Source organism: Equus przewalskii, chromosome 3, assembly GCF_037783145.1.
Source record: "Equus przewalskii isolate Varuska chromosome 3, EquPr2, whole genome shotgun sequence".
Taxonomy (NCBI): domain Eukaryota; kingdom Metazoa; phylum Chordata; class Mammalia; order Perissodactyla; family Equidae; genus Equus; species Equus przewalskii.
In genome coordinates, this window is record NC_091833.1 from 36,125,191 (window position 1) to 36,149,198 (window position 24,008).

The 24,008-nt window shown below is 58.6% G+C and overlaps 3 protein-coding genes and 1 long non-coding RNA gene across 4 annotated transcripts in view; 3 read left to right on the plus strand and 1 right to left on the minus strand.

Annotated features, from left to right (window-relative positions):
• Positions 1 to 5,535, plus strand: part of TCF25 (TCF25 ribosome quality control complex subunit) — a 30,136-nt gene extending 24,601 nt beyond the window's left edge. The window contains exons 13-18 of the mRNA XM_008508241.2: positions 959 to 1,046; positions 1,776 to 1,934; positions 2,062 to 2,152; positions 2,717 to 2,796; positions 4,820 to 4,892; positions 5,221 to 5,535. Coding sequence (XP_008506463.2) covers positions 959 to 1,046; positions 1,776 to 1,934; positions 2,062 to 2,152; positions 2,717 to 2,796; positions 4,820 to 4,892; positions 5,221 to 5,379 — 650 coding nt within the window. The 3' untranslated portion in view covers positions 5,380 to 5,535. The remainder of the gene's footprint in view (positions 1 to 958; positions 1,047 to 1,775; positions 1,935 to 2,061; positions 2,153 to 2,716; positions 2,797 to 4,819; positions 4,893 to 5,220) is intronic.
• LOC139082510 (uncharacterized) lies at positions 4,253 to 15,578 on the minus strand. The gene is made up of 4 exons (XR_011538589.1): positions 15,385 to 15,578; positions 14,785 to 14,918; positions 13,974 to 14,054; positions 4,253 to 6,934 (listed from the first exon to the last, which is right to left on the minus strand). It is a non-coding gene; the product is annotated as an uncharacterized lncRNA (long non-coding RNA).
• Positions 6,928 to 11,940, plus strand: MC1R (melanocortin 1 receptor). The gene has a single exon (XM_070614094.1). The coding sequence runs from the start codon at positions 10,218 to 10,220 to the stop codon at positions 11,169 to 11,171; it is 954 nt and encodes a 317-aa protein (XP_070470195.1). The 5' UTR covers positions 6,928 to 10,217; the 3' UTR covers positions 11,172 to 11,940.
• Positions 14,208 to 23,166, plus strand: TUBB3 (tubulin beta 3 class III). Its single transcript, XM_070614093.1, has 4 exons — positions 14,208 to 14,557; positions 20,278 to 20,386; positions 20,853 to 20,963; positions 21,760 to 23,166. The coding sequence occupies exons 1-4, from the start codon at positions 14,501 to 14,503 to the stop codon at positions 22,833 to 22,835; spliced, it is 1,353 nt and encodes a 450-aa protein (XP_070470194.1). The 5' UTR covers positions 14,208 to 14,500; the 3' UTR covers positions 22,836 to 23,166.
• The last annotated feature ends 842 nt before the right edge of the window (positions 23,167 to 24,008 follow it).

Here is a 24,008-nt window from a genome sequence, read left to right on the forward strand (position 1 = left end):
GCCAGGCGGGAGGAGGCAGCCATAATTCCCCTCCTGGGAATTTACATCCTAGGGCAGGGGAATGTGGCGGGTGAGGTGGTGCTATGTGCTAGAGAGAAGGAAGCAGCCAGAGGAGGGCTGAGCCATGTTGCTTGGGGTTCCCAGCAGGCTCCAAGCGCTCCTTGTGTGTCTTCCCCCTCCATCTGCACACACACACGGCTGCCTGGAGGTGTGAGGGAAACTGACCCTTCCCCAGCAAGGTGCATGACGTTAGAGACAAGGGCCGTGAGGGGCGCTGGCCGTCTGTGCCAGGGAGGGATTGTTTGTAGCTGCGTGACGCCTGCCCTGTGGAGTCTGCACACAGCTGGTGTGTTAGTCCCGGACTCAGCATCACTTCCTCAGTCCTCAGGTTCTGGAGTGTGGGTCGGGGGCACCCCTTGCACAGCAGAACCGTGGGGCCTGCCTGTTGACCCAGAGGGGTCCATCTGCTTTTCTAAGAAGCCACATGTGTGGGGTCACAGGGCTGGGGGCCCCGTGCTGTGTCTCAGTGGGAGCCCGGCTGTAGCTGTAGCCCATCCCTGGGACGTCACTTGGAAGACGATTCTCCTGACAGACATGGCTGTGGGGGGAAGCTCTAGCTGCTCAGAGGGGGAGCTGCCACAGGGGGCTGGGGTGGGCTCTGCCTGCACCCCACTAGCTGGCTCCCCTGAGCCTGTGGGTGAGGTGTGTGGTCTTGATGACTAGAACATCCAGGGCATGTGCTTGGGGGCATCCTGGGGAGTCCTCTCAGATGCAGATGGGGCCACTGGGAGGCAGCAGCACAAATAACCCCCTCCAGGATGGCAGAGGCCCCTTGGGCTCGTGTGGAAGACCCAGGCTCACCTTGGGTGTCCAGCCTCCTCCCTCGTGTCAGCCTGTCAGTGACTGCGGGAGTGACCAGGGCTTGCCCCACGCGCCGGGGCCTCTGCTTCCTCTGCAGTCCTCATGTCCTTGCTCGAGTACTGCAGCGTGCGGCCTGACGCCGCTGTTGCCAATCACCGCTTCTTTGGACCCGACGCTGAGATAAGGTAAAGACTGGAAGACGCCCCGAGGGGACGAATGCCATGGGTGCATCGTGGGGGTACCCTGTGGGACAGAGGCTGGGAGCCACTTGAACTCAGACGTGAAGTCCACAATGCTGCTGTCACTGCTGTCTCCTGCTGCTAGGAGGGTCCTGGCAGGTGCCCTCCGCAGGAGACCTCAGCGACAGGATTGTCCCCACTGCGGGAGGGCTGGCTTCCCTCGCCTGGGAGGCACAGAGCTGACACGGGTGTGTGCAGCTGCCACCTGAAGCACGAGGCTTCCTGGTGAGGTGCAGGGTGGCGCTTGGGGCCACCATGCTAGTATCTACCAGGCGAGTTTATCATTGCTACAGTCTTCAGTGTGGTCCCCATGTCTGTATTGGCATGCATAGCCTTTTTCAGATTTCTCTTAAAAAATAGAGAAAAATGCATGATGCGGGAGCCAGCCACCTCAACCCATGTTAGTAGACCAGCGTGCTCCTCCACTGTCTGTGTGCGCACAGATCTACATGCTCTTGTTCTATTCCACATTTCTGTTAAGAAACTCGTACTTACTAGAGAGCATACAACATTTAGAAGTGAACGCCTGTGCCCCCATCCCAGCGATCACACGCTCCCAGCTGGCAGCCTCCTCTCGCTCAAGGCTGCGGGCACACCCTGGGCCCCCGTGGGTGCCAGCGGGCGCATGGAGGCCTGGACCCAGGAGGGTCTGCTTACAGGCCCTGCTCCCCATAGTCAGCCCCCTGCCCTGAGCCAGCTGGTGAGCCTGTACCTTGGGAGGTCACACTTCCTCTGGAAGGAGCCTGCCACCATGAGCTGGCTGGAGGAGAACGTCCGCGAGGTTCTGCAAGCAGTGGATGCTGGGGACCCCGCTGTGGAAGTGTGTGAGAGCAGGTGAGCCTGGGAGCCAGGGGCCCGTGAGGAGAACAAGGCCTGTCGGCTCGGGGTTGCTGTCAGAAACATGGGAGTGGATCCAGCGGGCTCCCTCCACATGCTGCCCCTTGTTTCCCCTGGGCCCTAGGCGGAAGGTGCTCTACCAGCGCGCCCCCAGAAACATCCACCGCCATGTGGTCCTCTCTGAGATCAAAGAAGCTGTTGCGGCCCTGCCTCCGGTAAGGAAGGGGGATGAGAAGGGAGCCTTGTTTGAGCTGGTCACATGTGTGGCCATCCTGCTGGCCGCTCAGCCCCCGGGGGGTTGGGGTCATGTGCAGAGGTTCCTCCCCTCGCAGCCTGGGTTTGGTACTTGGCATTTTGAGAGGCGGAGCTGTGCCCGTGCTGTCCGTGAACTTGTGGAGGCTCAGAGCAGTGACCCAGTGGCTCAGGGCCCTGCAGCCCTGAGGTGGGCGCTGCTGCTATTTGCGGCGAAGATCACGGCAGGTGTGAGCAGGGCTCTGTGTCTCTGTGACTCCCCACCACATGCACACTTTTCCTGCGGGTGTCGTCCTGATGCTCTGAGCAGGCAGAGTGAGTGTCCTGGTGGAGGAAAGGCCATCCTATCCCCTGCCCCAAAGTTCTGAGGATGTAAACACAGCCTCGTAGCAAAGGACCATTTCTGTCTGACTGACCGTCTCCAGCAAGGGCCACTCCAGCTGGAACCAGCTGAAAGGCGGCTCGAGGAGGGCAGAGGCTCAGCAGCAGCGCTCTGTTGCATCTCCGCTCTGTGTCCCTTTCTGAAGGATGTGACCACACAGTCTGTGATGGGCTTTGACCCTCTGCCACCTTTGGACACCATCTACTCCTACGTCAGACCAGAGAGGTACCTCTCCGCCCCCGCTTTGCTCCTTTGCTTGTACAGCTCTGAGGTCAGTGCTCTGGGGCTCCCTGGGACTCACTGCCCCTCCAGACACAGGCCCTCAGAGCAAAGTGTGATCTGGGGCCCTGTGCTTTCACTTACTTGTCTAACGCAGCAGCATTTCTGTCAGGTTCTGTAGCAGGTGCTGGAGATGCTGTGGGAAGCAGAAGTACGATACCACCTCTGCCCTTGGGGAGCGTACAGGGTAGTGCGGAAAGCAGACGTTACCTAAGAATCTAGAAGTAGGTATAAAAAGGAAACTGCAATAAGGAACTGCTCGGAAAGAGTGGTGGATAAGACTCTGAGATGAAGAAGCGGTTACACTGAAACGTGAAGGAAGAATGTGCCTTAGCCACGTAAGGAGAGTGGAAAAGTTGCTGGCATTCCAGCAGGAGAGTCAGCACGAGCAGAGGCGCTGTGCAGGGAACAGCACCTTCAGAGAATGGAAGGAAAGTCCATGTGGCCAGGCCAGGAGGATGGGGCCATGGGGCAGCAAAGCCTGAGTCTGCAGGCGGCCAATGAGCGTGTGGATGGCTTTCAGAACTGGGTCATGGAAAGCCTTCTGTTTCCTCGTTCTGGTCTTCACAGCTGAGTAGTTGCCTTACTAGAGCCCATCACCACAGTCCCAGATCTGGAAGAGGCGCAGACACACTTCCCCATTTAAGGGAGCACGTGCTTTCTAGACCTCAGTAGAACACAGTTTGTAGAATGAAGGCCTTTTTTTTCCCCTCTGTTTTCAAACATTAACTTATTTTCATTGAAGTATAGTTGACGTACAATGTTAGTTTTGGGTGTATAACATAGCGATTCAACATTTAATACATTACGAAATGGTGACCACAGCAGGTCTAGGACCTGTCTGTCACCGTGCAGGTTTATTACGACACTGTTGCCCGTGCCCCCGTGCTGCACATTACGTCCCTGTGACTGACTGGCTTTATCCCTGGAGCTTGTCCCTCTGAGTCCCCTTCACCTGTTTGGCCCAGCCTCACCCCACCCCCCTCTGACAACCGCCAGTTTGTTCTTTGTATCTATGAGTTTATTTCTGTTTTGTTTGTTCATTTGTTACGGTATTTGTTTTTTTCTGTTTTTCTTGCTAAATTATATAAGTTGGATTGCATGTTTATAGGGAAGTAGTTCCCAGTTAAATTCTCCAGTAGGTTAAGATGAAAATTATTATGTGTCAGTGCGTTCAAAGAAAGCTGACACATGGGACACGGTGCCCTGAGGGTGGTGTCAGACTGTGACTAAGCTTGTCCCCTCTGCTCTGCAGACTGGCAGCCCTCGCCCCAGAAGGTCTGCTAGAGCTGGGCTGCAGTACCACGTCTCACCAGGAGGGGTCCTAACACGCCCTGGAATCTTCTCTGTATATTCCCTCCACTGCTAAGTGCTGAACACCACTTTGAAACTACAGCCCTTCTTTTTTTTAAAGATTTTATTTTTTTCCTTTTTCTCCCCAAAGCCCCCCAGTACATAGTTGTATATTCTTCATTGTGGGTCCTTCTAGTTGTGGCATGTGGGACGCTGCCTCAGCGTGGCTTGATGAGCAGTGCCATGTCCGCACCCAGGATTCTAACCAACGAAACACTGGGCCGCCTGCAGCGGAGCACGTGAACTTAAGCACTCGGCCACGGGGCCAGCCTCTACAGCCCTTCTTAAAGCAAGGCACCTGTCCAGTGGCAGATATGTGGCTTGGCCCTGGTGGGCCCTACTTTCCACGTGGCTCACCAAGCCAAATCTGAAGGGCCTGCCCCCCACTGTTAGGGCCTGAGCAGTCTCCCTGGGTTCTCTGGTGTCCACAGCCCATCCCAAGCTGATCAGAGTCTTGGCTGCTTACCCATCTGTGGGAGCCCAGGGCCCCAGCTCAACACCCCCGTCTTCCCAGCTGCTGCTTGGGACTGCCTTCCTCTCCCTACCAAGGCAGGGAGGGGACACGGAAATGTCAGCTCAGCTTCATTTTCTGACCTTTCTTGACTTTCTTTTTCAGGCTAAGTCCCGTCAGCCACGGAAACACAATCGCTCTCTTCTTTAGGTCGTTATTGCCAAATTACACCATGGAGGTATGTTGAGCACATCTTGACTACCCCTGCTGAATGGCTTCAGGCGGGTCTATCTCGGTGTGAACGTCCAGGGTCTACTGGGGCCAGCACTGCAGCAGTGTGGGGGCAGCCAGGGACATGCCTGCCGAGGCTGTAGCTGCCAGCTTGAGCTGAAGCCCCTTAAGTCAGTCCGGCTGCTTGCTCCCACTCTGGGCCTAGCCTTGTCAGATGTTGTGTGTTCGGTTTTTGGGAGCTTCTTTCCTTGACAAGGTCGTGGGCAAGCTGGGGTGGGAGCGCTGGGCCCTGGGGCTCAGGACAGCCCCTGCCCAGATGTGTCTCACTGCTGCAGGGAGAGAGGCCGGAAGATGGAGGGGCTGGGGGTCTGAACCACAACCAAGGCTTGAACAGGCTGATGCTGGCCGTGCGAGACATGATGGCCAACTTCCACTTCCACGACCTGGAGGCGCCGCACGAGGACAACCCCGAGGGAGACGGGGAGTGGGACTGAGGAGTGGGACTGGCCGGCGCCGCTGCCCCCAACGCTGTACAATTATGTTCCTGATTTCTGTTCTGGTCCGAATTGGCCAGTTCCCTGAAGTAGAAATGCTGATGTGTTGTCCACCTGCCTCTTCTTTTTCTCCTATAAACATGATGGGTTACATTCTGCGTGGCGTGAGCTCTTCCTTCCCAGGGCTGGGGTCAGTGCCCAGTGCAAGGCAGGTGGGTCCTGGATCTGCACAGCCCCCCAAGGTTTCCCAGGCGAGAACATGACCCACGATCACACCCCGAGCCTGAGCTCTGGCAAGTGCTCCCTGCCGCTGCTCTGCCCTCCAGAACTCAGGGCACAAGCGTGGGGAAAGGGTCCCACAGCCTCCAGTGCAGCATCTCTGCTGCACGCCAGCATGTGCTTCCAGTTGGCACCTGGAACAGCCTGGCCTGGGGCAGGAGGGGCTGGCACTGGGTCCTTGGACTGGACACCGCAGACAGTCCGTCCTGTCTGACCCAGTTGTCTCAGTGGAACACTTCAGGGCAGCACCAAGTTGGAGGGGAAGCCTGAGAGGTAGGTTCTGGAAAGGATGTCCTGGCAGCTCGGGGATGTACATGGCAGAGATTAGGGGGCATTTGATCTGGGGGTGAATGGAGCATGCGGGGAGGGCTTGTTGCCTGGGTGGGTCCTGGTGCACTTGGTTGACAGCTCAGAACTACTTGGGACTGCCCATGACTGAGGAACCTGTTTGATTCTGGAAAGATCCAGGACACCAAGGTTGTGAGCTGCCCCAGGGATCCTGTCCACGAGGCGCCCTCCTGGTCCCGACCTCCTCCCCAGAGGTGGCAGGCATGGGTTGGGAGGAGGTGCTGTCCCTATGTTTCGGGGTAGAATCGGCCCCAGGCCAGTCATCTGTCAACATCCGTACGAGTCCTGGTCCATCAGCCTGTCTCCTAGGAAGTCCCCAATGGCGTCCTTGTCATTGATGTGGAGTCACCTACCGGGGACACCTGTGAAGTCATCCTTTCAGCAGATCCCAACATGGGGGCTCCCAGTGTTTGGGGATCAACAGAAGCCTCTTGTTTTAAACACCCGTGGCAAGGACAGCACTGCAGACGTGGTGAGGTTGTCCGTCTTTCTCACGCACACCTCAGTCCGTGCCGCCACAATGAATTGGTGGGTCTACCCCAGCTCCCAGGATCGAATGTGACTGAGATAATCCACGTCTGTCTCAGATCCACTGCCCTACTTGGGTGGCCTGTGATGCGCTTCAGCCAGTGAGACAGGAGTCTGCTGGGGGTCTTCTGGGAACGGGTTTGTTCTCTAAACACAACGGGAGCAAGGAGAGCTTGACACTCTGCTTCTTCCGGCCTTAAGTACATCCAGGTGGGGCGTGACATCTGGAGTTGCAACAGCCACGCAAACAGGCAGGAGTCGGCGAACTTTAAAATGAAGAGCCAGTGTCGTCAGGATGGTGACATGGAGAGGCTGGGCCCACTGCTTGCCCCCGGCCGGCTGTCCCAGAAAAATGTGAGGTTCAGTGCTCAGCCGTGCTGCTTGCATGCAGGTCCTGTTTCTGGTGGAGACGAGAAGACAGCAGGTCCTTCTGGTGGACACCAGCTCTAAAGGCTTGGCCTGCCACCCAGTGTCCAGGCAGAGTGAACCGGCTCCTCCAGGCCCGTGCCACCCATGGGCAGGATGGCTAATGGGTTGTTGGGCCCCACCTCAGGGTCTGCAGCCCACAACGTGGGCACACAAGCCACCGCCTCCCCGAGTTCAAAGGCAACTAGCTGGCCCTCAAACCAAGACAGGATGACTCAGCTCTGGGCCAGGCCTTCCTGAGACCCACTGCGACGAGGGTCAGGAGGGGCATGTACAGTCCACATGTCTACCCATGGGGCTGTGTGCCTTCGGGCTGGCCCTTGGCGGCCTCCATGAAGGAAGTGGGGCCAGGGGCCAGAGGCGGTGACCCCCACCTCCCTGGTGTGGCTGTGGCTGTGGCTGGACGCAGGCACCCTCCCCGACTTCAGGGAGAGCTTGTCACGCCCCAACCCCCCCAGAGCTCACTTACACTGTGAACGCTTGTGTATTGCAGGCTTACTCTGTGCCTGCACTGTTCTTGGTGCTGGTGACACAAGTGCACAAGACTGCAGGGGTCCAGCACATCATCTCATGGTGGCACCTGCTCTGAGGGGACAGTATGTCCACTGCCTGTCTCCTGGCCATTCCTCACTCAATCTCTCCCAGGGGCACTGGAGATCGAGTTGACATAATAGGCCTCTGGAATCTGATTTCATTTAGACGCTGCCCCTATGACCCTAACTCATCACAAAGTTGACTTTCTCCAGCTCAGTGGTACCTGCTGTCCTTGCTGTCCCCTCACGGAGTCCCCAACAGGCACCTGCAGTGAGAGCCAGATGAGGAGTCGTGAGGCCTCCCCAGGAAGAGGGCTGTGGTCGCCTGCCAAAGGCTGCCCAGTTCTCACGCCCTTTGAAGTCAGACTGGGCAGGGGGGCTGGGGTCAGGCACGTCCATCTCAAAGGCTTCATTTATGGAGCTGGAATACTAACGTCCCTGAAATGTGGCCACACAGAAGCTGGGGGCAGGGCACTGCTCGCCCAGCAGACTCTCAGTCAGTGCCCCAGAGGTGGGAGGTGGTCTGGAAGGTGATCCTCGGCAGTGGAGTGGGATGCAGTGGGAGTCCCAGGACTTGTGTGGCAGGCACAGCCGAAGCCACCTTGCCCTGCCATGGCTCTGCCTCCTGATCATGGCCTGGGACCTCCTGCTTCCTGTGGGCTCCACCAGGAGGAGCGAGTGGGGGGCAGACAGCTGGGGGAGGTGTGCGGTGCGGGCCCATCCTGGGCCTGTTCCTGTTGGAGCTGTGGCGGGGCTGTCCTTTTACCCCTGATGTGGGGAGTGGGGGGCTCACGCACTGCCAGAAACAGGCAGAATCTGCCACAGCGGAAGATGTGCCTCCGACCACCCACTGCCACTCCTGGTGTCACCCAATGGAAACACGCGCCTGTGTCCACCAAACACGGGCGAGGATGCCCAGCAGCACTGTTGGCAACAGGGAGACGGAGCACGGAACTTGAAGGGTGTCCGTTCCTCACCAGCCACCACACAGCCTGAGGACAGGGTCCCGCTGCATGCGACTGCAAGGGTCTTGGAGCTGAGCAGGAAGACCAACAAGCTGAGCCCCGTGTAGGAATTTCCCAGAGGAAAACTAGCCCACACTCAGTCGGGGGCTCCCTGGGGCAGGAGGAGAGGTTCGGGTGCAGTTTACGCTTTTTTGACTCATCTGGGTGCTGCTCTCCTGGCTGTGTTCAGCGTGGAGCATCACCAACCTGCACATTTATAATTTGTGCCCTTTACGTATTGACATACTTCAATAAAAAGCACAAACGAGGCAAGGGAAGGAAGAGCTTTGTAGGGTGTGCAGACCTGAGGAATGACTCACAAGTGCGTGTAACACATGTGGGCATGTGGGCACTGCCCATCAGAGGCCATCTGACAGTCATGGGTGAGGGACCGAATTCAACAGGCAGATCACAGGTGCGGACACTTCCCAGACACTGAGACCTCCCTCAGAGCTCCCTCCCGGCTCCACCTCCACCTGACTTGTGTCTGACTTTGAACAAGCCATTGCCTTTCTTGCTGCCTCGTCTTCCCCACCTGTCAAGGGAGGAAGAGTTCCATCCCCCCACCTCCGCCTTCAAAGGAGGGTTTGTCCTCTGTCTGAGTGAGAAAGTGCTGGGAGTGAGGCCAGCTTGGTGCCCGGGGCGGTTCCCCACCGCTGCTTGGCTCGCACAGTGCCCCACGTGGCTGGAGACAGAGATCTGCCCTTGAAGTGGTTCCTGGCTCTGCTGGTGGTGTGCTCCCGCAGAGGAAATGGGGCCGTCAGGGAAGGACCGCAGCTCTGTCCCCATCCCTCCCCCAGGAGGAGTGTGAGCACAGTCTCTTTCAGCTGTTGTGCCAGGATGCCCTCCAGCAGCACTCAGCGAAAGGGGTGGGGGTCTCTGGGGGCTGGGGTTGCCCTCAGTGAGCACCTAACATTGGGTGGGGGGTTAAGGCTGAGGGCTGAGAGTGGACAGTCAACAGCCAGTGACTGTTCCTGAGGTAGAGCGGAGTCAGGCAGGCTAGGGGATCAGGGGTGGCTTTAAGGAGGAGGTGGTGTTTGAGATGTGCCTGGAGGAGGGTTAGAAGTCTGGGGCAGGTCCAGAGGAGGCCACACCTGGAGCAGAGGCCCAGCTGGGAGTGCTGGTTGGCTGAGTACAGGGAGGCTGGGAGTGCAAAGGGGAGATGTCCTGCTGTGTCTAGGAGTCTGGGGGCCCGGGGAGCCCAGACGGTCGTGGGTGCCATTTGCGCCACTTGGCGGCGGCGGCAGGAGGGTGTGTGGGCGCTCTGATGGTGCCTTCCCGGGCACCCACCCATCATGTGACTGCCCTCAGGAGGAGGGGCTCCATGGAAGCCTTTAAAGATGCTGAGAAAGGCTCCATTCTTCCCAGTTTCCCCAACCCACCCCTGCTCTGGGGAGGCAGGAGGCCTGGCAGGCCAGGAGGCAGCAAGAGCTAGAGATGTGCGGACCTGAGCAACAGCACCTCCAGGGAGAGGCCGGGAGGTGGGCTGAGAACCCAATGAGACTCCAGAGCCCAGAGGGTTGGTGCCACAGAGCTTGGGTCTTGGCTGGGAAGTGACCAGACTCTGGTGGAGAGGCCAGGTTCTCTGGCTGGGCCACGGTTGGGCCAACATTTTTCCAGCCAGGGAGAGCGTGAGTGTGAGGGCAGCCCTGCGGGTGGCACCATGAGCTGAGTGGGACGCCTGGAGAGTGAGGACCCCTTCCTGCTTCCTAGAGGGACTATGCCTCTGCAGGGGCCCCAGAGGAGGCTGCTGGGCTCCCTCAACTCCACCCTCCCAGCCACCCCCTACCTCGGGCTGACCACCAACCAGACGGAGCCCCCGTGCCTGGAAGTGTCCATTCCTGATGGGCTCTTCCTCAGCCTGGGGCTGGTGAGCCTAGTGGAAAATGTACTGGTGGTGACTGCCATCGCCAAGAACCGCAACCTGCACTCACCCATGTACTACTTCATCTGCTGCCTGGCCGTGTTCGACCTGCTGGTGAGCATGAGCAACGTGCTGGAGATGGCAATCTTGCTGCTGCTGGAGGCCGGAGTCCTGGCCACCCAGGCCTCGGTGTTGCAGCAGCTGGACAACATCATTGATGTGCTCATCTGCGGCTCCATGGTGTCCAGCCTCTGCTTCCTGGGCAGCATTGCCGTAGACCGCTACATCTCCATCTTCTATGCGCTGCGGTACCACAGCATCATGATGCTGCCCCGTGTGTGGCGTGCCATCGTGGCCATCTGGGTGGTTAGTGTCCTCTCTAGCACCCTCTTCATCGCTTACTACAACCACACGGCTGTCCTGCTCTGTCTCGTCACCTTCTTTGTGGCCATGCTGGTGCTCATGGCAGTGCTGTACGTGCACATGCTCGCCAGGGCGTGCCAGCACGCCCGGGGCATCGCCCGGCTCCACAAGAGGCAGCACCCCATCCACCAGGGCTTTGGCCTCAAGGGTGCCGCCACCCTCACCATCCTGCTGGGCGTTTTCTTCCTCTGCTGGGGCCCCTTTTTCCTGCACCTCTCACTCCTTATCCTCTGCCCTCAACACCCCACCTGCGGCTGTGTCTTCAAGAACTTCAAGCTCTTCCTCACCCTCATCCTGTGCAGCGCCATCGTCGACCCCCTCATCTATGCCTTCCGCAGCCAGGAACTTCGAAAGACGCTCCAGGAGGTGCTGCTGTGCTCCTGGTGAGGGGAGGGGAGCCTGCGGGCCAAGGCAGAGGGCTGGGCAGAGGGAGGTGGTGACATCAGGGGGCTCGGTTCCTGTGTGACCGGGGCAGTCACTTGCCAAAGAGGGTGGCCTAGATGATCTCTGAAGGTGTGGGTGCACGGAGCCTCTGGGGCCAGAGGGAGGAACAGCATGAATGTCCAGGAGCAACTGTGGGAAATGGAGGTGGCTAGGGAGATAGTGAGGCCACGGCCACCAGGGGCAGGCCCCAGGCTCCTGGACAGAACTTCTGCCCACCCCTGAGAGCCTCAGCTCCACCCAGAGGCCAGGCAAGGACCCGCCCGCTCCCACACCCACCTTTGCTGCTGACTCTCAAGACTTGTGCCCCCGCCCACCCACTGGGATGTGAAGTGTCTGTGTTGGCAGAGCAGCAAGAGCCAATCAGAACTGTTGTTCCCAGTGAGGGCCTCAGGAGAAGCAGCTGTGTGACCAGCAAGACCCAGGCTCCAGGGCTGCTTCAGGAAGAAGTGGGCTCCTTCTTGGGTAGAGGGACCATGTTAGCTGGCGCCACGGGTGGCAGGGGAGGGGGGTGTTGATCTCTTCTGAGACTCAGTAGTGACTGGAGAGCTGGGGGCTCAGCCTGCCTGTCTACATGCCCAGCAGACAGCGCTGGTCAGTGCCTGCTCAGGCTGAAGCAGAGGCCATCAGCTGGAATCAGTGACCAGTAGGTAGGGTATTGGGGCTGGGAAGCAGTCTGGTAATAAATGCTGTGCTTGGCGCAGCCTCATCTCGATCTGTCTCAGCTCCTTCCAGAAGATGCTTGAAGCTTGAGAGTGGAGGAGTGGGGTAAGGACAGGAGCATGGCTGGGAGTGATGGGGGTGGGGGTAAGTCCCACAAACCAGCCAGAAAGCACAACTGGCCTGTCCAGGTGAGAACGCACCTGAGGGGAGAGACTGGAGACCTCGATCGCACCTACTCTGACCCTGCATCCTTGCTTCCTCTCTGTGGTGCAAACCCCAGCCCAGAGCAACCGCCATAAGGAGCAGCAGCTGCCCTTCCCCAGTCTGCTCCATGGTGACAAGACTCAGACGCTGTCCAGGCTGCCTTCAGCTGCAGCAGAAGCAGGACCACTATGACCTATGTGTGACCTTGGCCAGAGCATGACCCTCCTCTGTGTCTGCTCTGAGGTGTCCCCAGGGGTCCACAGAGCTGGGGGGACCAGGGGCTGAAGTCTACTCTCCCCCGGCGCTACCCCTCTGGGAGGGGGGTCAGTGTTCAGCCAGCCCCCGGAGGTATTTGAAGCAAGGCCTCCCAGAATGGGGTGAGGCTGTCCAGAGGCTGCAGGGGGTATCCAGACCCAGGTCCCGGGAGAGTGGGCATCTGGGTGGACTATGCTGCCTGGGAGGCTGCTGGGAGCCCTGGGGTCTCACTGAGGAGCCACCTGGTTTCCTCCACAGTCACTGAGCACACAGTCGACCTCTTCCCTGGCACAGGCTCAGTGGAGGCAAAAGCGGTGGTGTCAGCCAACTCCGAGGCAGGTCTAGTAATGCCTGCAGCCCCCTGCAGCCAGCCCCAGCTCTGCCTCAGCCAGGCCCCACTCCACCCATGCTGGCAGCTCCAGCCCTGACTGCTGGCCTCTGGGCCGGGAGCTGGTTCCCGGCAGGGCCAGCCTTTGCTGGGAGACAGGACGGTGAGTCAGCCTTGAGCCCAGCACCAGAGCCCTCTGGGGATGGAGGGGGCCTGGCCCCGTGCCATCCCGCAGGGAGGCAGGCTGGTGATGGGTCCTGGCTGACAAGATGCTGCAAAGCTTCTTTGCTCAGACAGGGAGGTGCAGCCAGATCCAGGGAAGAGCCAAATGCTCACCAAGGACCCCCTGAATGGGGACAGGGAGGGGCCCCAGGTGGCCAGAAGCCAGCCACAGAAAGCCACATCATGGACACATTGTGGGGGAGGGGCATCTCTTGAGAACAAAAGACCCATTTCTAGACTTGCCAAACTGGGGAGCTCCGGGGGGAGCGGGGAGAGGGGCACAAACACAGTCACACCACGCCAACAGGCTCCTGAGCACACAGACTGGACACAGGCACGCCCATGGGCTTGTTCAGCTGACTGCTTGTCTAACGTCCATATACTGTGGCTGAGACCCTTCATGGAAGATTTTGTTACTGAATTATCAGAAAGACCTTATTATAAGGTGGTTTCACATTAACGTCTAACGCCAGGAGAATATTAAGCCAGTGGTATATGTGCATGTGGCACAATGTCTGTACTGCAGGTCCACTTCACTCCATCCCCTCTCTCTTTCCCAGTTTTTCCTCAAGAACCCCTGCCTTAGGTGCACACCATCTCCCTACTACATAGAAACCCCCACACCGCGTTGTGTTGGCCTCATGTGGACCAAGAATCCAGAGGTACCGATGTCAGAAAGTGAGTCAGACAGAAACCACTGCCCACCATCCCCCACCCCCTCGGCCCCTGGCCTCCCTTGTGTCCTTATGACAATTCCTGACACAATATTCATTGAGCAGTGGCTACAGGCCAGGTGCTGTGCCTGGCAGGGTACAAAGCATCCCCACATGCATGGTCCAGGTGGAGCCTCACTGCAGCTCCCTGGGGAAGGAGGGGCAGGTGGCACCCCCACTGCAGAGCACAGCGAGACTCAGAGCTGCCACAGTCATCTCCGCTGCCCTCCTGAGCCCACAGCCCTTCTGACTCAGACGTTTCTGCGCCCTGCCTCATACTTGCTTTCTCCTGGGGGTTCACTGGCTGCTGCAGCCTCTTCCCGCCTCCCCCACCCCTAAGGGATCCAGAAAAGCTCAGAGTACCTTATCTGTCCGTTCATGCTACAGACAGGGAGCTGGGAGGAGTCCATCTTGGCCTTTCAGGGTGGGAGATGGGGTTGGCCCCTAAACCGGTGTGGGGAAGAAAGACCCTCCTTGCAAAGCCGCGGGGTGGGGCTGCCGCAGGGGCGGGACCCCAGAGGGCAGCCGGGGCCGGGTTCGAGGGCCAAGGGGGCTACTATTGTCCTCCCTGGAGCCCGCTAGCCCCTCCTTTCGGGTGCGTGGGGCCCCCAGACCCCGCCCGCGGGGCCCTCAAGACCGGGTGGCGGCGGGAGGTGGCGGCGGGAGGAGGCGCCGCATCGCGCTGCCGGGCGGGGATGCGCGGTGCTGATGCTGCAGGGCCGGTGCCGCATTCTGCGGCGGCGACCCCCGATTGGCCGCGCGCGGTGACGCCAGGCCGGCGGCGGGCGGGGCCCGGCCTATAAGAGCCGGCGGCTGGGGCAGCCGACCCTCCGCAGCCAGCCTCGGCCCGTCCGCGCGCTACCCGCAGCCGCCAGCCACCCGCACCGAGCATGAGGGAGATCGTGCACATCCAGGCCGGCCAGTGCGGCAACCAGATCGGGGCCAAGGTGAGGCTGCGCGCCGCCCCCACGCGCCGGGCCCTGCACCCCGCGTGTCCATCCCGAGCCAGCCCCAGAGGGAGGGAAAGCAGGGAGGCGCCGTGCGCCCCGAGCCGCGCTTGCGGCAGAGAAGCTGAGAACAAAGGAACGAGCCGGCCCCGCGCCGGGCAGCCGGGACGGCGGGGACCCCGCCCTGCCTCTCCCGCCCCGCCTTTCCTTTGCCCTGCCGGGGTTACCTCGGGTCTGCGGAGCGCAGCGCAAGTCAGCGGTTTAGCTCCATCCGCAGCTGAGCCCTCCTCCACCGGCCAAAGCAGGTGCAGGTGGGGGCGCTGCCTGGGCGTGGCCCTCTTCTTTGGGGCTGCAACTTAGCCTTGAGCAAGATGGGTGGGGTGGGCAGGTTTGGGTGGGGCTCCCCCCTCAAAGCCATAATAATTCTCTCTGCCCTCCCTCTCCCACCCCCCGAACAGGATGTCCTCCAATGCCCCAGACCCGCCCTCATGCCCCCAACCTCGTTTTGACAACCCTCGGCTTCCTGGCCCCACCCTATTCCTTTGTTGGGGGAGGGGTTGGGCCCGGACTCGGGGTGACCTTGGTCCAGGACTGGACCCTCCTTCAGCACAGCCCCGCCTGGGCAAACCCCCTGCGGGGTTGGACCGCGCCCACCCCTGGACCGCCGCGTCTGGGGGTTGGACGTGGGAACAAAGCCTGGCACCGGGGGTGGATCGCCGCTCGGCCCCTCCCCTCCATTGTTAGCCCACCTCACAGATGTTGGGACTCAGGCGGGAAAGGGAGGGGGTGTAAACCCCACCCGAACCCAGGAAGCGAATGTCACGTACCCAAGTCCGGGTGGCTGTCCCTTGCCCAAGGTCACAAGCAAGTGCGAATCTGAGCCGCGCTGCGCTGGCTCGGTCCCTGCGGTCGCCCCGCGCGGGGCTCCGACTGGGTGGGGCCTGCTGCCCAGAACAATGCATGGAGGGGGTGGCTTTGTCAGGACCAAGTCCAGGCACCCGGCGCAGGACAGTGTCTAGCTGGCGCTCCGAAGGAGGCGGTGGGAGGAGACAGGTCCTGGAGGGGAAGGGGCCGAGGAATGGCTTCCTCTGGAGGCTGTTGCCATGGAAACCAGGCAAGAACAAAAAGCTAATTACAACGGGGCTGGGGCAGCCACGTGGCTGACATGTAAATTGCACCTTCACTGTAGGGTGGAGGCGCCTGGATGGGAGGGAGTGTGGGAGGGAAGCGGGGAGAACTCCCTAATCACCCGAGGAGACAGCTGTGCCTGCCCGAGGCCGGGGCCTGGGGGAGGGGTAGGCCTGGTGGAGGATGGTCTCAAATCAAATCAAGGCTCCTGGGGCAATTGCTCACAGCTGCCCTGGCCAGGCAGGAGGGGCCAAGGGCTCGTTAATGTGGCCACAGGGGCCAGCCCTGCCCTGAGCATCTGCTCCTCGGAGGGTCAGGGGTCACTGTGGGGAGGGGGGCAGCCCTGATTCCTGCGGGGGCCTGGGGGAGTGATGATCCAATCGTGTCCCTCCTCCTATGGCTGGGCCTAGCACACATGGGCAAAGGCAGGTCCACACCCGCCTCGGTGGGCGGGGACAGGGCCGGGTGCTGGACAGTGTCCTCTGCAGAGATTTTTTGCTGCTTCTCAGTGCTGTGGCCCTTGGGTTTGCTCATTACTTTTTATTCCTTTTTGGTTAATTTTCTTGATTTATGTTTGTTTTTTAAAATTAATATCTGATTCTTTTTAACAATTGAAACAAGAAAGAGGTGGATTTTGGGGGGAAGATCTTCCTTTCCCACTGCCACCCTCTGTGGTGACCAATGGAAGTGTTAGACGGTTTCCTTTGGGCCTCCCTGCCCTGGAAAGTCTCCAGGGACCAAACTGGAAGAAAGTGCTTAAGGCCTCCAGGCCAGGCCCCAGGTTGGGTGTGGGGTGTAGGGGGATTTGCCTGCCCAGGAGCTCAGCATCCTTCCTGTGGACTGGCAGTTCCTTGGCCATTTTCGTTTCCTGTTCCCATTATGCTTGTGGGCTCCCTGGTGGGGGGAAAGCAAACTTCTCCTGCCCATCACAGCGCGGCTGACTGGGGTGGGCAACGAGGTGCTCTCCTGCCTGCGGGTCCTTGAATGGTGCCTCTGGCTCAGCATGACTAGCTGCTGCCTGCCCTGGGGTGGGGCCTGGCTTGGGGGAAGGAGGGAGGTCAGGGCGATCCGGGGCTCTCCTGAGAGGTAGCATGACGTCATTTCGTGATGACTACCCTGTATGGGTCTCTGAGCCGGGTGCACTGCCTCGTAGGAATGCGGTGATACGAATATTGCCCTTCCCCCAAGGATGAGAAAACTCGATGCCCGGGGAAGTTGAGGCCCCTGCCTGGGAGGGACAGAGCAGGAGTTTATGGATACATCAGGATGGACGGGACCCTCCCCCCGCCTCACCTCCCAACAATGGGGTGGATGAGTCCAGGGACCCCACCCTCCTCCCTTAGGGGGCAGGGCCTCCCTGGAGCCTTTGTCTGTGCCCCTTCCTCTCAGCTGCTGGGTGGGGCCTTGGAGGGCGGGACACTGTACCCACAGCCAATGGGAAGAGGGATTTCCTGGTTTCCTAGCACCGCCCCCTCCCCAGCCCTTCCTAAATGGGTCACGGTGAGCCCTGTGCAGAATGCGGAAAGGCCTGGGGTCCTGGAGGGTCCTAACGCCCATGGGTCGGACAGCCCCATCTCTGGGGCGCCCCGCCCGCACCCCGCTTGCCTCGTGCCCGCCCGCCGCCTCCCGGGCCCTGAGTGCGTCAGGCAACGGGTCAGCACCACGGACAGGGCCACGGGTGCAGGGCCTGAGGCGCCCCACAAACCCAGCCCACACCAGGGCATGCGAGGGGAGATGGGGCCTGAACCCTGGGGCGCACGCACCATCTGGCAGTGTTCTCATCTGTAGTGATGACCAGAATTATTTCTTATTTAATTTGAGAAGTTGTATTTTATTATTTGTTAAATGTTACATAATATACTTTACTAAGATATTTATTTTTTTATTGTATTTTTTTTAAAGATTGGCACCTGCGCCAACATCTGTTGCCAATCTCTTTTGTTTTTTTTCTTCTCCCCAAAGACCCCAGTACATAGTTGTGTATTCTAGTTGTAGGTCCTTCTAGTTGTGGCATGTGGGACGCCGAGTCAGCATGGTCTGATGAGTGGTCCCATGTCTGCGCCCAGGATCCAAACCTGCGAAACCCTGGGCCACTGAAGCAGAGTGCAAGAACTTAACTACTAGACGCTGGGGCTGGCCCGATACTTATTATTTTAAATTACAACTTTTATTAGTTTTAACTACAAAAGTGATTATTAATATACTCTCAGTCTAAAAAATTGGAACATTACCAATAAAGGCTAAAGTGTCTATTTAAGAGGCTCACCCCCGGCAGCCCCTCTCCTGTCAGGAGAGCTTCATTTTCCATTCTTTCCGAGCTTTCTGTCCATGTGCAGCATCCGTTGTGAGGTCGCCTTCTTCACACTGTCCGGCGCCTTGTGCCCTGCCCTCAAGGAGTTGTCTTGAAGATCTACTCAGACGAGTGATGTTCTTTTACTGTGCCACAGTATTCCGAAGTATATTGATTTTTAAAGTTATCTTTTGTGGCATAATGGTTAAGTTCGGTGCACTCCTCTTCAGTGTCCCGGATCCACACGTTTGGACCCCGGGGAAGGGACCTACACTCATCAGCCGTGCTGTGGCAGCGACCCACATATGAAATAGAGGAAGGCTGGCACAGATGTTAGCCCAGGGCAAATCTTCGTCAGCAACAACAAAAAGTCACCTTGTATTTTTATTTGTTATCCATGCACATGGCTTTACAAACTTAAATAGGATCTGCTCGTGCTTTTATGTGTTGGGCTACTTCATGTGGGGATCATTATCATGTCCACTTTACAGATGAGAACACTGAGGTCTGGGAGGTGGAGTCACTGTGCACACTGGCTAGTGCTGGCATCTGCACCCTCTCTGGTCTGCACCCACTCCTGGAAGACCACACTTTCCATAGATGCATTCCAGAGAACTTTCCATAGACGTGTTGATGGTACTCACTCTCTCCTGGCCCCTCAGTTGCTGTCTCGAGCTCACTCCTCCTCTCCAGGGGCTTGGGTATCTCTGAAGCCAGAGGTTTGGAGTGTCCCACGGCTGTGGGGACCAAGACAGCCTCTGGGCAGAGGAGGGCTGAGGGAGCCCCAAATGCCTCAGTGACATTCCTGTGTGTTTATTTTTTCTATTTACAAAATAAAGACACACTAATGCAAAAAGAAGAAAACTTAGCAATGACAAAAATGCACAAGAGAGGGGAGTCCAGTCACCCCCTCCCTGAGAGGTGACCCTGACGACAGTCTCTGGATGAGCTGCTGGACTCTGCTAGGGGTTTTATGGTAATGACGCTGTCCATACTTTTCAGCTTTTAAAATATGTTTTTAACTAACTTTTTGTGAGAAGTTGACGTGTATGTGACAAAGAATTCCAAAAGAACCAAAGGGTCCTCAGTGAGAAGAAGTCTCTCCCAGACCCAGACACATTCCCGGCACAGCTGCCTGGAGCAGTTTTGTGTCAGAGGCATCGATACCTAGAAAAGTGTGTGCAAACTCTCTTCTAACTGCTTTTTTCACTGCGCAGCCTTTTGCCAGCACAGGACTCACATGTAGAAGCCCATTATTTCTTGAGGCCTCCGCACCCATTCATCTTCTGAAAGTCACCCCAACCCTGAGGAGCAAAGGGGAAGTGCCCTGGGAAGTCACCCAGTGTGTGACCAATGGCCTCCTGCCTGCGTGGGCCAACTGTGCTCCACGACAGCCCGGAGGTGCCTCTGGGGTGAGGGCAGCTCTGTGCAGCCTTCCCTTCACCCAAGGTGATAATTCCACACCTCGCTCTGCAGGCTCCACACCCATTCTCATGCTTTGCACAGATTAACTTGCTTTATCACCATAATGACCTGTTATTGTTAGGCCCATTGAACAGAGGAGGCACAGAGAATCTTCAGGACCTGCCCAAGGTCACACAGCTGGGAAGGGATGGTCTGGCTCCTGAGTCCAGGTCCTGCTCTGGCTCTCCAGCCTGGTGGCAGTCAATGGGGGCAGGCTTGAGAAGTTCTGGGCTTCCTACCTACTGGGGAGCAGGTTAGGTGGCAGCAGGCAGGGGGAGTGTGGGCGTAGGGCATGTGCATGGATAGGTTAGGTGACTCTGGCCCCTGTTGGCTGAGGCTGATGATGTGCTGGACTCTGTCACTGGACATCCTCTCCCCTCTGACACTGCAGCATGCATATCCTGGACTCTGTGTCTGTCACTTACTGTGTGCGGCTCAGTTTCCTGCAGCTCTGTGCCTCAGTTTCCTCTAAAAGGAATTCCTTCTAAAAGAAGGAATGATAAAAACCACTCCCAGAGGGTGTTTATTGCTAACCCCCTCATGGAGGAGTGGACTGTCCCAGGTCCCTGATCAGGAAGTGCGGAGCTGGGTCCAGGGGCCCAGGTCTGTGCCAGTTGAGTCCTGAACCACCCTGAGGGCTCCGTGGACGTGCATATTTATTATGACGGTTTTCTGACAGATGACAGAGTTTGGAGGGTTTTTGCAAAGTCACTCAAAGGGGTTCGTGCAGGCTTTGTGTCCAAGCCCCTAATCGTACACCCAATGTCATGAGGCCAAGACAGGGAAAGGGTCTGGGGGGCAGTTACAGCTGCCTGCTGACCCCTCTTTCCTCCTGCAGTTCTGGGAGGTCATCAGCGATGAGCACGGCATAGACCCCAGTGGCAACTATGTGGGGGACTCGGACCTGCAGCTGGAGCGCATCAGCGTCTACTACAACGAGGCCTCTTGTGAGCCCCACCCGTCCGGCTCCCCCTGGGTGGTGGTAGGGGAGGACGGAGATGCTGGGACCGGGCTGGAGGGTGTAACTTGAGACTCACAGAATAAAGACAGGAGTTCCCAGTGAGAGACAAATGGCCATGAGACACCTGCACAGTCCAGGGGAATGGACAGCGTCCTGAAGGCCCCTCGGGAGGCCCATGGGAGGGTCCAGAGCAGGGTTACTTGGGAGGCATGGGCAGGGGCTATCTAGCAACTGTTGTCCATAGCAAACCTGCCTGCATGGACATGGGATTCGTTCCTGGCTGTCTGTGGTATCCACCATGCTCCCTATTTCACACAAGGTTCCAGCCCCTCTGACCCCACGGTCTGAGCTCTTAGAGTGAGCACATGAGGCGTGCAGGCCGGGACAGGATTTAGAGGGCAGGAGGAGCCCCTGAGTTTCTGTGACCCCATAACCCGCCCCTCTCCCCTCAGCTCACAAGTATGTGCCCCGGGCCATCCTGGTGGACCTGGAGCCTGGAACCATGGACAGCGTCCGGTCTGGGGCCTTTGGGCACCTCTTCAGGCCTGACAACTTCATCTTCGGTGAGTTTCCCACACACTGATGGTGGACCCCATTGCAGGCAAACCCAGGTCAACAGAAACAAAAGGGCACAGTCACCCACCGCCGTGATCTCACAGGGCAGGGCTGGTCTCCCTGCTTGCAGCTGGCAGTGGAGGCCCAGAGCATGGGCTCTGTGCAGCGAACAGGAAGCACCCATGTGTTTCGAGCAGAACAATGTGTAAAACAGAGATTGAAGCTTACAGGATCATCAGAGAGCTGATAGGACAGAAGCTGGGGCCTCCAGAGGTCCAGACACAGCATTGGTGTGGTGTCAGGTGATACTTATGCCTGTGACTCTGGTGGCAGGGCCCTGGGTGCTTGCACAGCAACAGGAAGAGGGTCCCACCCCAGTTCTGCCTTCTAGAGGTCAGCACTCAAGTGATGGGCACCGATCCACCTCCAGACCCTGAGCTGCAAGGGATTCTGGGGGTTATAGTTTCCACTTCCAGCACAGCCAGCCAGAGGGTGGGTGGGCCGGAGGGGAAGGCTGACAGACTCCCCCAGGACCCTCTTGGGTGGCATAGAAGGAGCTGTAATTCCAGGTTCTCAATTCCTGTTCAGAGCCCTTAACACAGGACACTCGGCAGCAGGGTCCCCAACACGCAGCGTGGCTGCTGTGGAGGACAGTGGAGGCAGTGAGGTGTGGGGGTCCCCACTAAATAGAGGATAGAGAGGAAACAGGCACAGGGCTTCCACAGTTGCCCTCTGGGATGGGATGTTCGGGTGGGCTCAGGAGATCTGGCCTCATCTATGTCGCCATCCTCTCCCCCTACACAGGTCAGAGTGGGGCCGGCAACAACTGGGCCAAGGGCCACTACACGGAGGGTGCCGAGCTGGTGGACTCGGTCCTGGACGTGGTGCGGAAGGAGTGTGAGAACTGCGACTGTCTGCAGGGCTTCCAGCTGACCCACTCTCTGGGCGGGGGCACGGGATCCGGGATGGGCACACTGCTCATCAGCAAGGTGCGCGAGGAGTACCCTGACCGCATCATGAACACCTTCAGTGTGGTGCCCTCACCCAAGGTGTCGGACACAGTGGTGGAGCCCTACAACGCCACGCTGTCCATCCACCAGCTGGTGGAGAACACGGACGAGACCTACTGCATCGACAACGAGGCCCTCTACGACATCTGCTTCCGCACGCTCAAGCTGGCCACGCCCACCTACGGGGACCTCAACCACCTGGTGTCGGCCACCATGAGTGGTGTCACCACTTCCCTCCGCTTCCCCGGCCAGCTCAATGCCGACCTCCGCAAGCTGGCCGTGAACATGGTGCCCTTCCCCCGCCTGCACTTCTTCATGCCCGGCTTCGCCCCACTCACTGCCCGGGGCAGCCAGCAGTACCGGGCCCTGACGGTGCCTGAGCTCACCCAGCAGATGTTTGATGCCAAGAACATGATGGCTGCCTGCGACCCCCGCCATGGCCGCTACCTGACCGTGGCCACCGTCTTCCGCGGCCGCATGTCCATGAAGGAGGTGGATGAGCAGATGCTGGCCATCCAGAGCAAGAACAGCAGCTACTTCGTGGAGTGGATCCCCAACAACGTGAAGGTGGCCGTGTGCGACATCCCGCCCCGTGGGCTCAAGATGTCCTCCACCTTCATCGGCAACAGCACGGCCATCCAGGAGCTGTTCAAGCGCATCTCGGAGCAGTTCACGGCCATGTTCCGGCGCAAGGCCTTCCTGCACTGGTACACGGGCGAGGGCATGGACGAGATGGAGTTCACTGAGGCCGAGAGCAACATGAACGACCTGGTGTCCGAGTACCAGCAGTACCAGGACGCCACGGCTGAGGAGGAGGGCGAGATGTACGAAGATGATGAAGAGGAATCCGAGGCCCAGGGCCCCAAGTGAAGCAGCTGGAGGGGTGTGGCCAGGGCCAAGAGGTCTGTCCCCCAGAGCCATGTAGCCACTGACACCGCCCCCCGCCTTGCCCCCACCAGCTCCAGTCACATCAGTCTGGGCTCCCGAGTGTTTGTTCTCTGGTTGTTAGGGCATCCCCACCCGATGTGAGTCTACCCAGCTCTGTCTTCCTATCATAGGTCATCTCTGTTTTTGTGTCTCTCATTTGTCTCTCTGCTTTATCGTCCATTCCAGGCCTGATGTTTTGTGGTTTGTTTTGTTTTTTTACTCGTTTGTGTTTATATTTTGGGGGGATACTTAATAAATTTATTGCTGTCAGATACCCCTGCTTGGTGCTGGAGATTTCTTTTTATTCTGAAAAGAGGGTCCAGAGGGGTGAGGAGGGGCAGAGAGAGAGGTCCCCATGGGGGCAGGGCAAAGGGTCATTGTCTCCCAGGCTGGTGGCTGAGACGGGCTCCTGGAGGTGGAGACTTGAGAAAGAATGAGCCGTACCTGGATGAATCCTCGCTCTAGAACCCCAGGCAAGCTCTCTCGTGACTTGGGAACAATCTCTCGTCCCCTACAGGATGACTTGCTCCAGAGCTTTCTTTTGGCTGATCTGTGTGCTGAGCATTTGAGGCAGGCAGCCTGGGACCCAAATGGGAAGCAGGCCCTGGAAAAATGAGGTGTGTGGGAGGGTTGGGGCTTGGTCCCTGGGAAGGGGCCAGTGGGGGTCAGAGTGGTGCTCAGGCACAGCCAGGGCAGTGAGCCACGTGCTGGCCTCATGCGCCCCCTGGTGGCTCCTTTCTGTGGCTACAGGGCCCCTGCTATCCAGTGGCTTGGGCACCTGGAAGGTGCTAAGCTGGCCGCCTGCCTCCTACAGGGAAAGAAGTGGAAGCCCAGGGAGGCGCTGCCTGCCCAGGGGCCCATGGTTAGCGTGTCTGGAGCCAGATGGACCCAGACCCCTCTCCACTCAGCCTCCCCACTCCCCGCTCCTCAAAGCCAGGGGGGTCTCCTCAGTCTGACTCCCCCAGGGACATAAAAAGTGGCTTCAGTGCAGGTGGCACCAGGCACCCCACCCTTCTATGTGGATATCTGCAGAGAAGGGAGGCCAAGGGGACTGCTGGCCCGGATCTGGACTTGGGAACCTGAGCCCCAAAAAGGCCCCAGTCCTGGCCTCTGGCC

Coding starts and splice junctions, on each gene's coding strand:
- MC1R (XM_070614094.1), top strand. CDS start 10,218: ATGCCTCTGCAGGGGCCCCAGAGGAGGCTGCTGGGCTCCCTCAACTCC.
- TUBB3 (XM_070614093.1), top strand. CDS start 14,501: ATGAGGGAGATCGTGCACATCCAGGCCGGCCAGTGCGGCAACCAGATC. Junction 14,558..20,277: donor GCAACCAGATCGGGGCCAAG/GTGAGGCTGCGC, acceptor TTCCTCCTGCAG/TTCTGGGAGGTCATCAGCGA. Junction 20,387..20,852: donor CTACTACAACGAGGCCTCTT/GTGAGCCCCACC, acceptor CTCTCCCCTCAG/CTCACAAGTATGTGCCCCGG.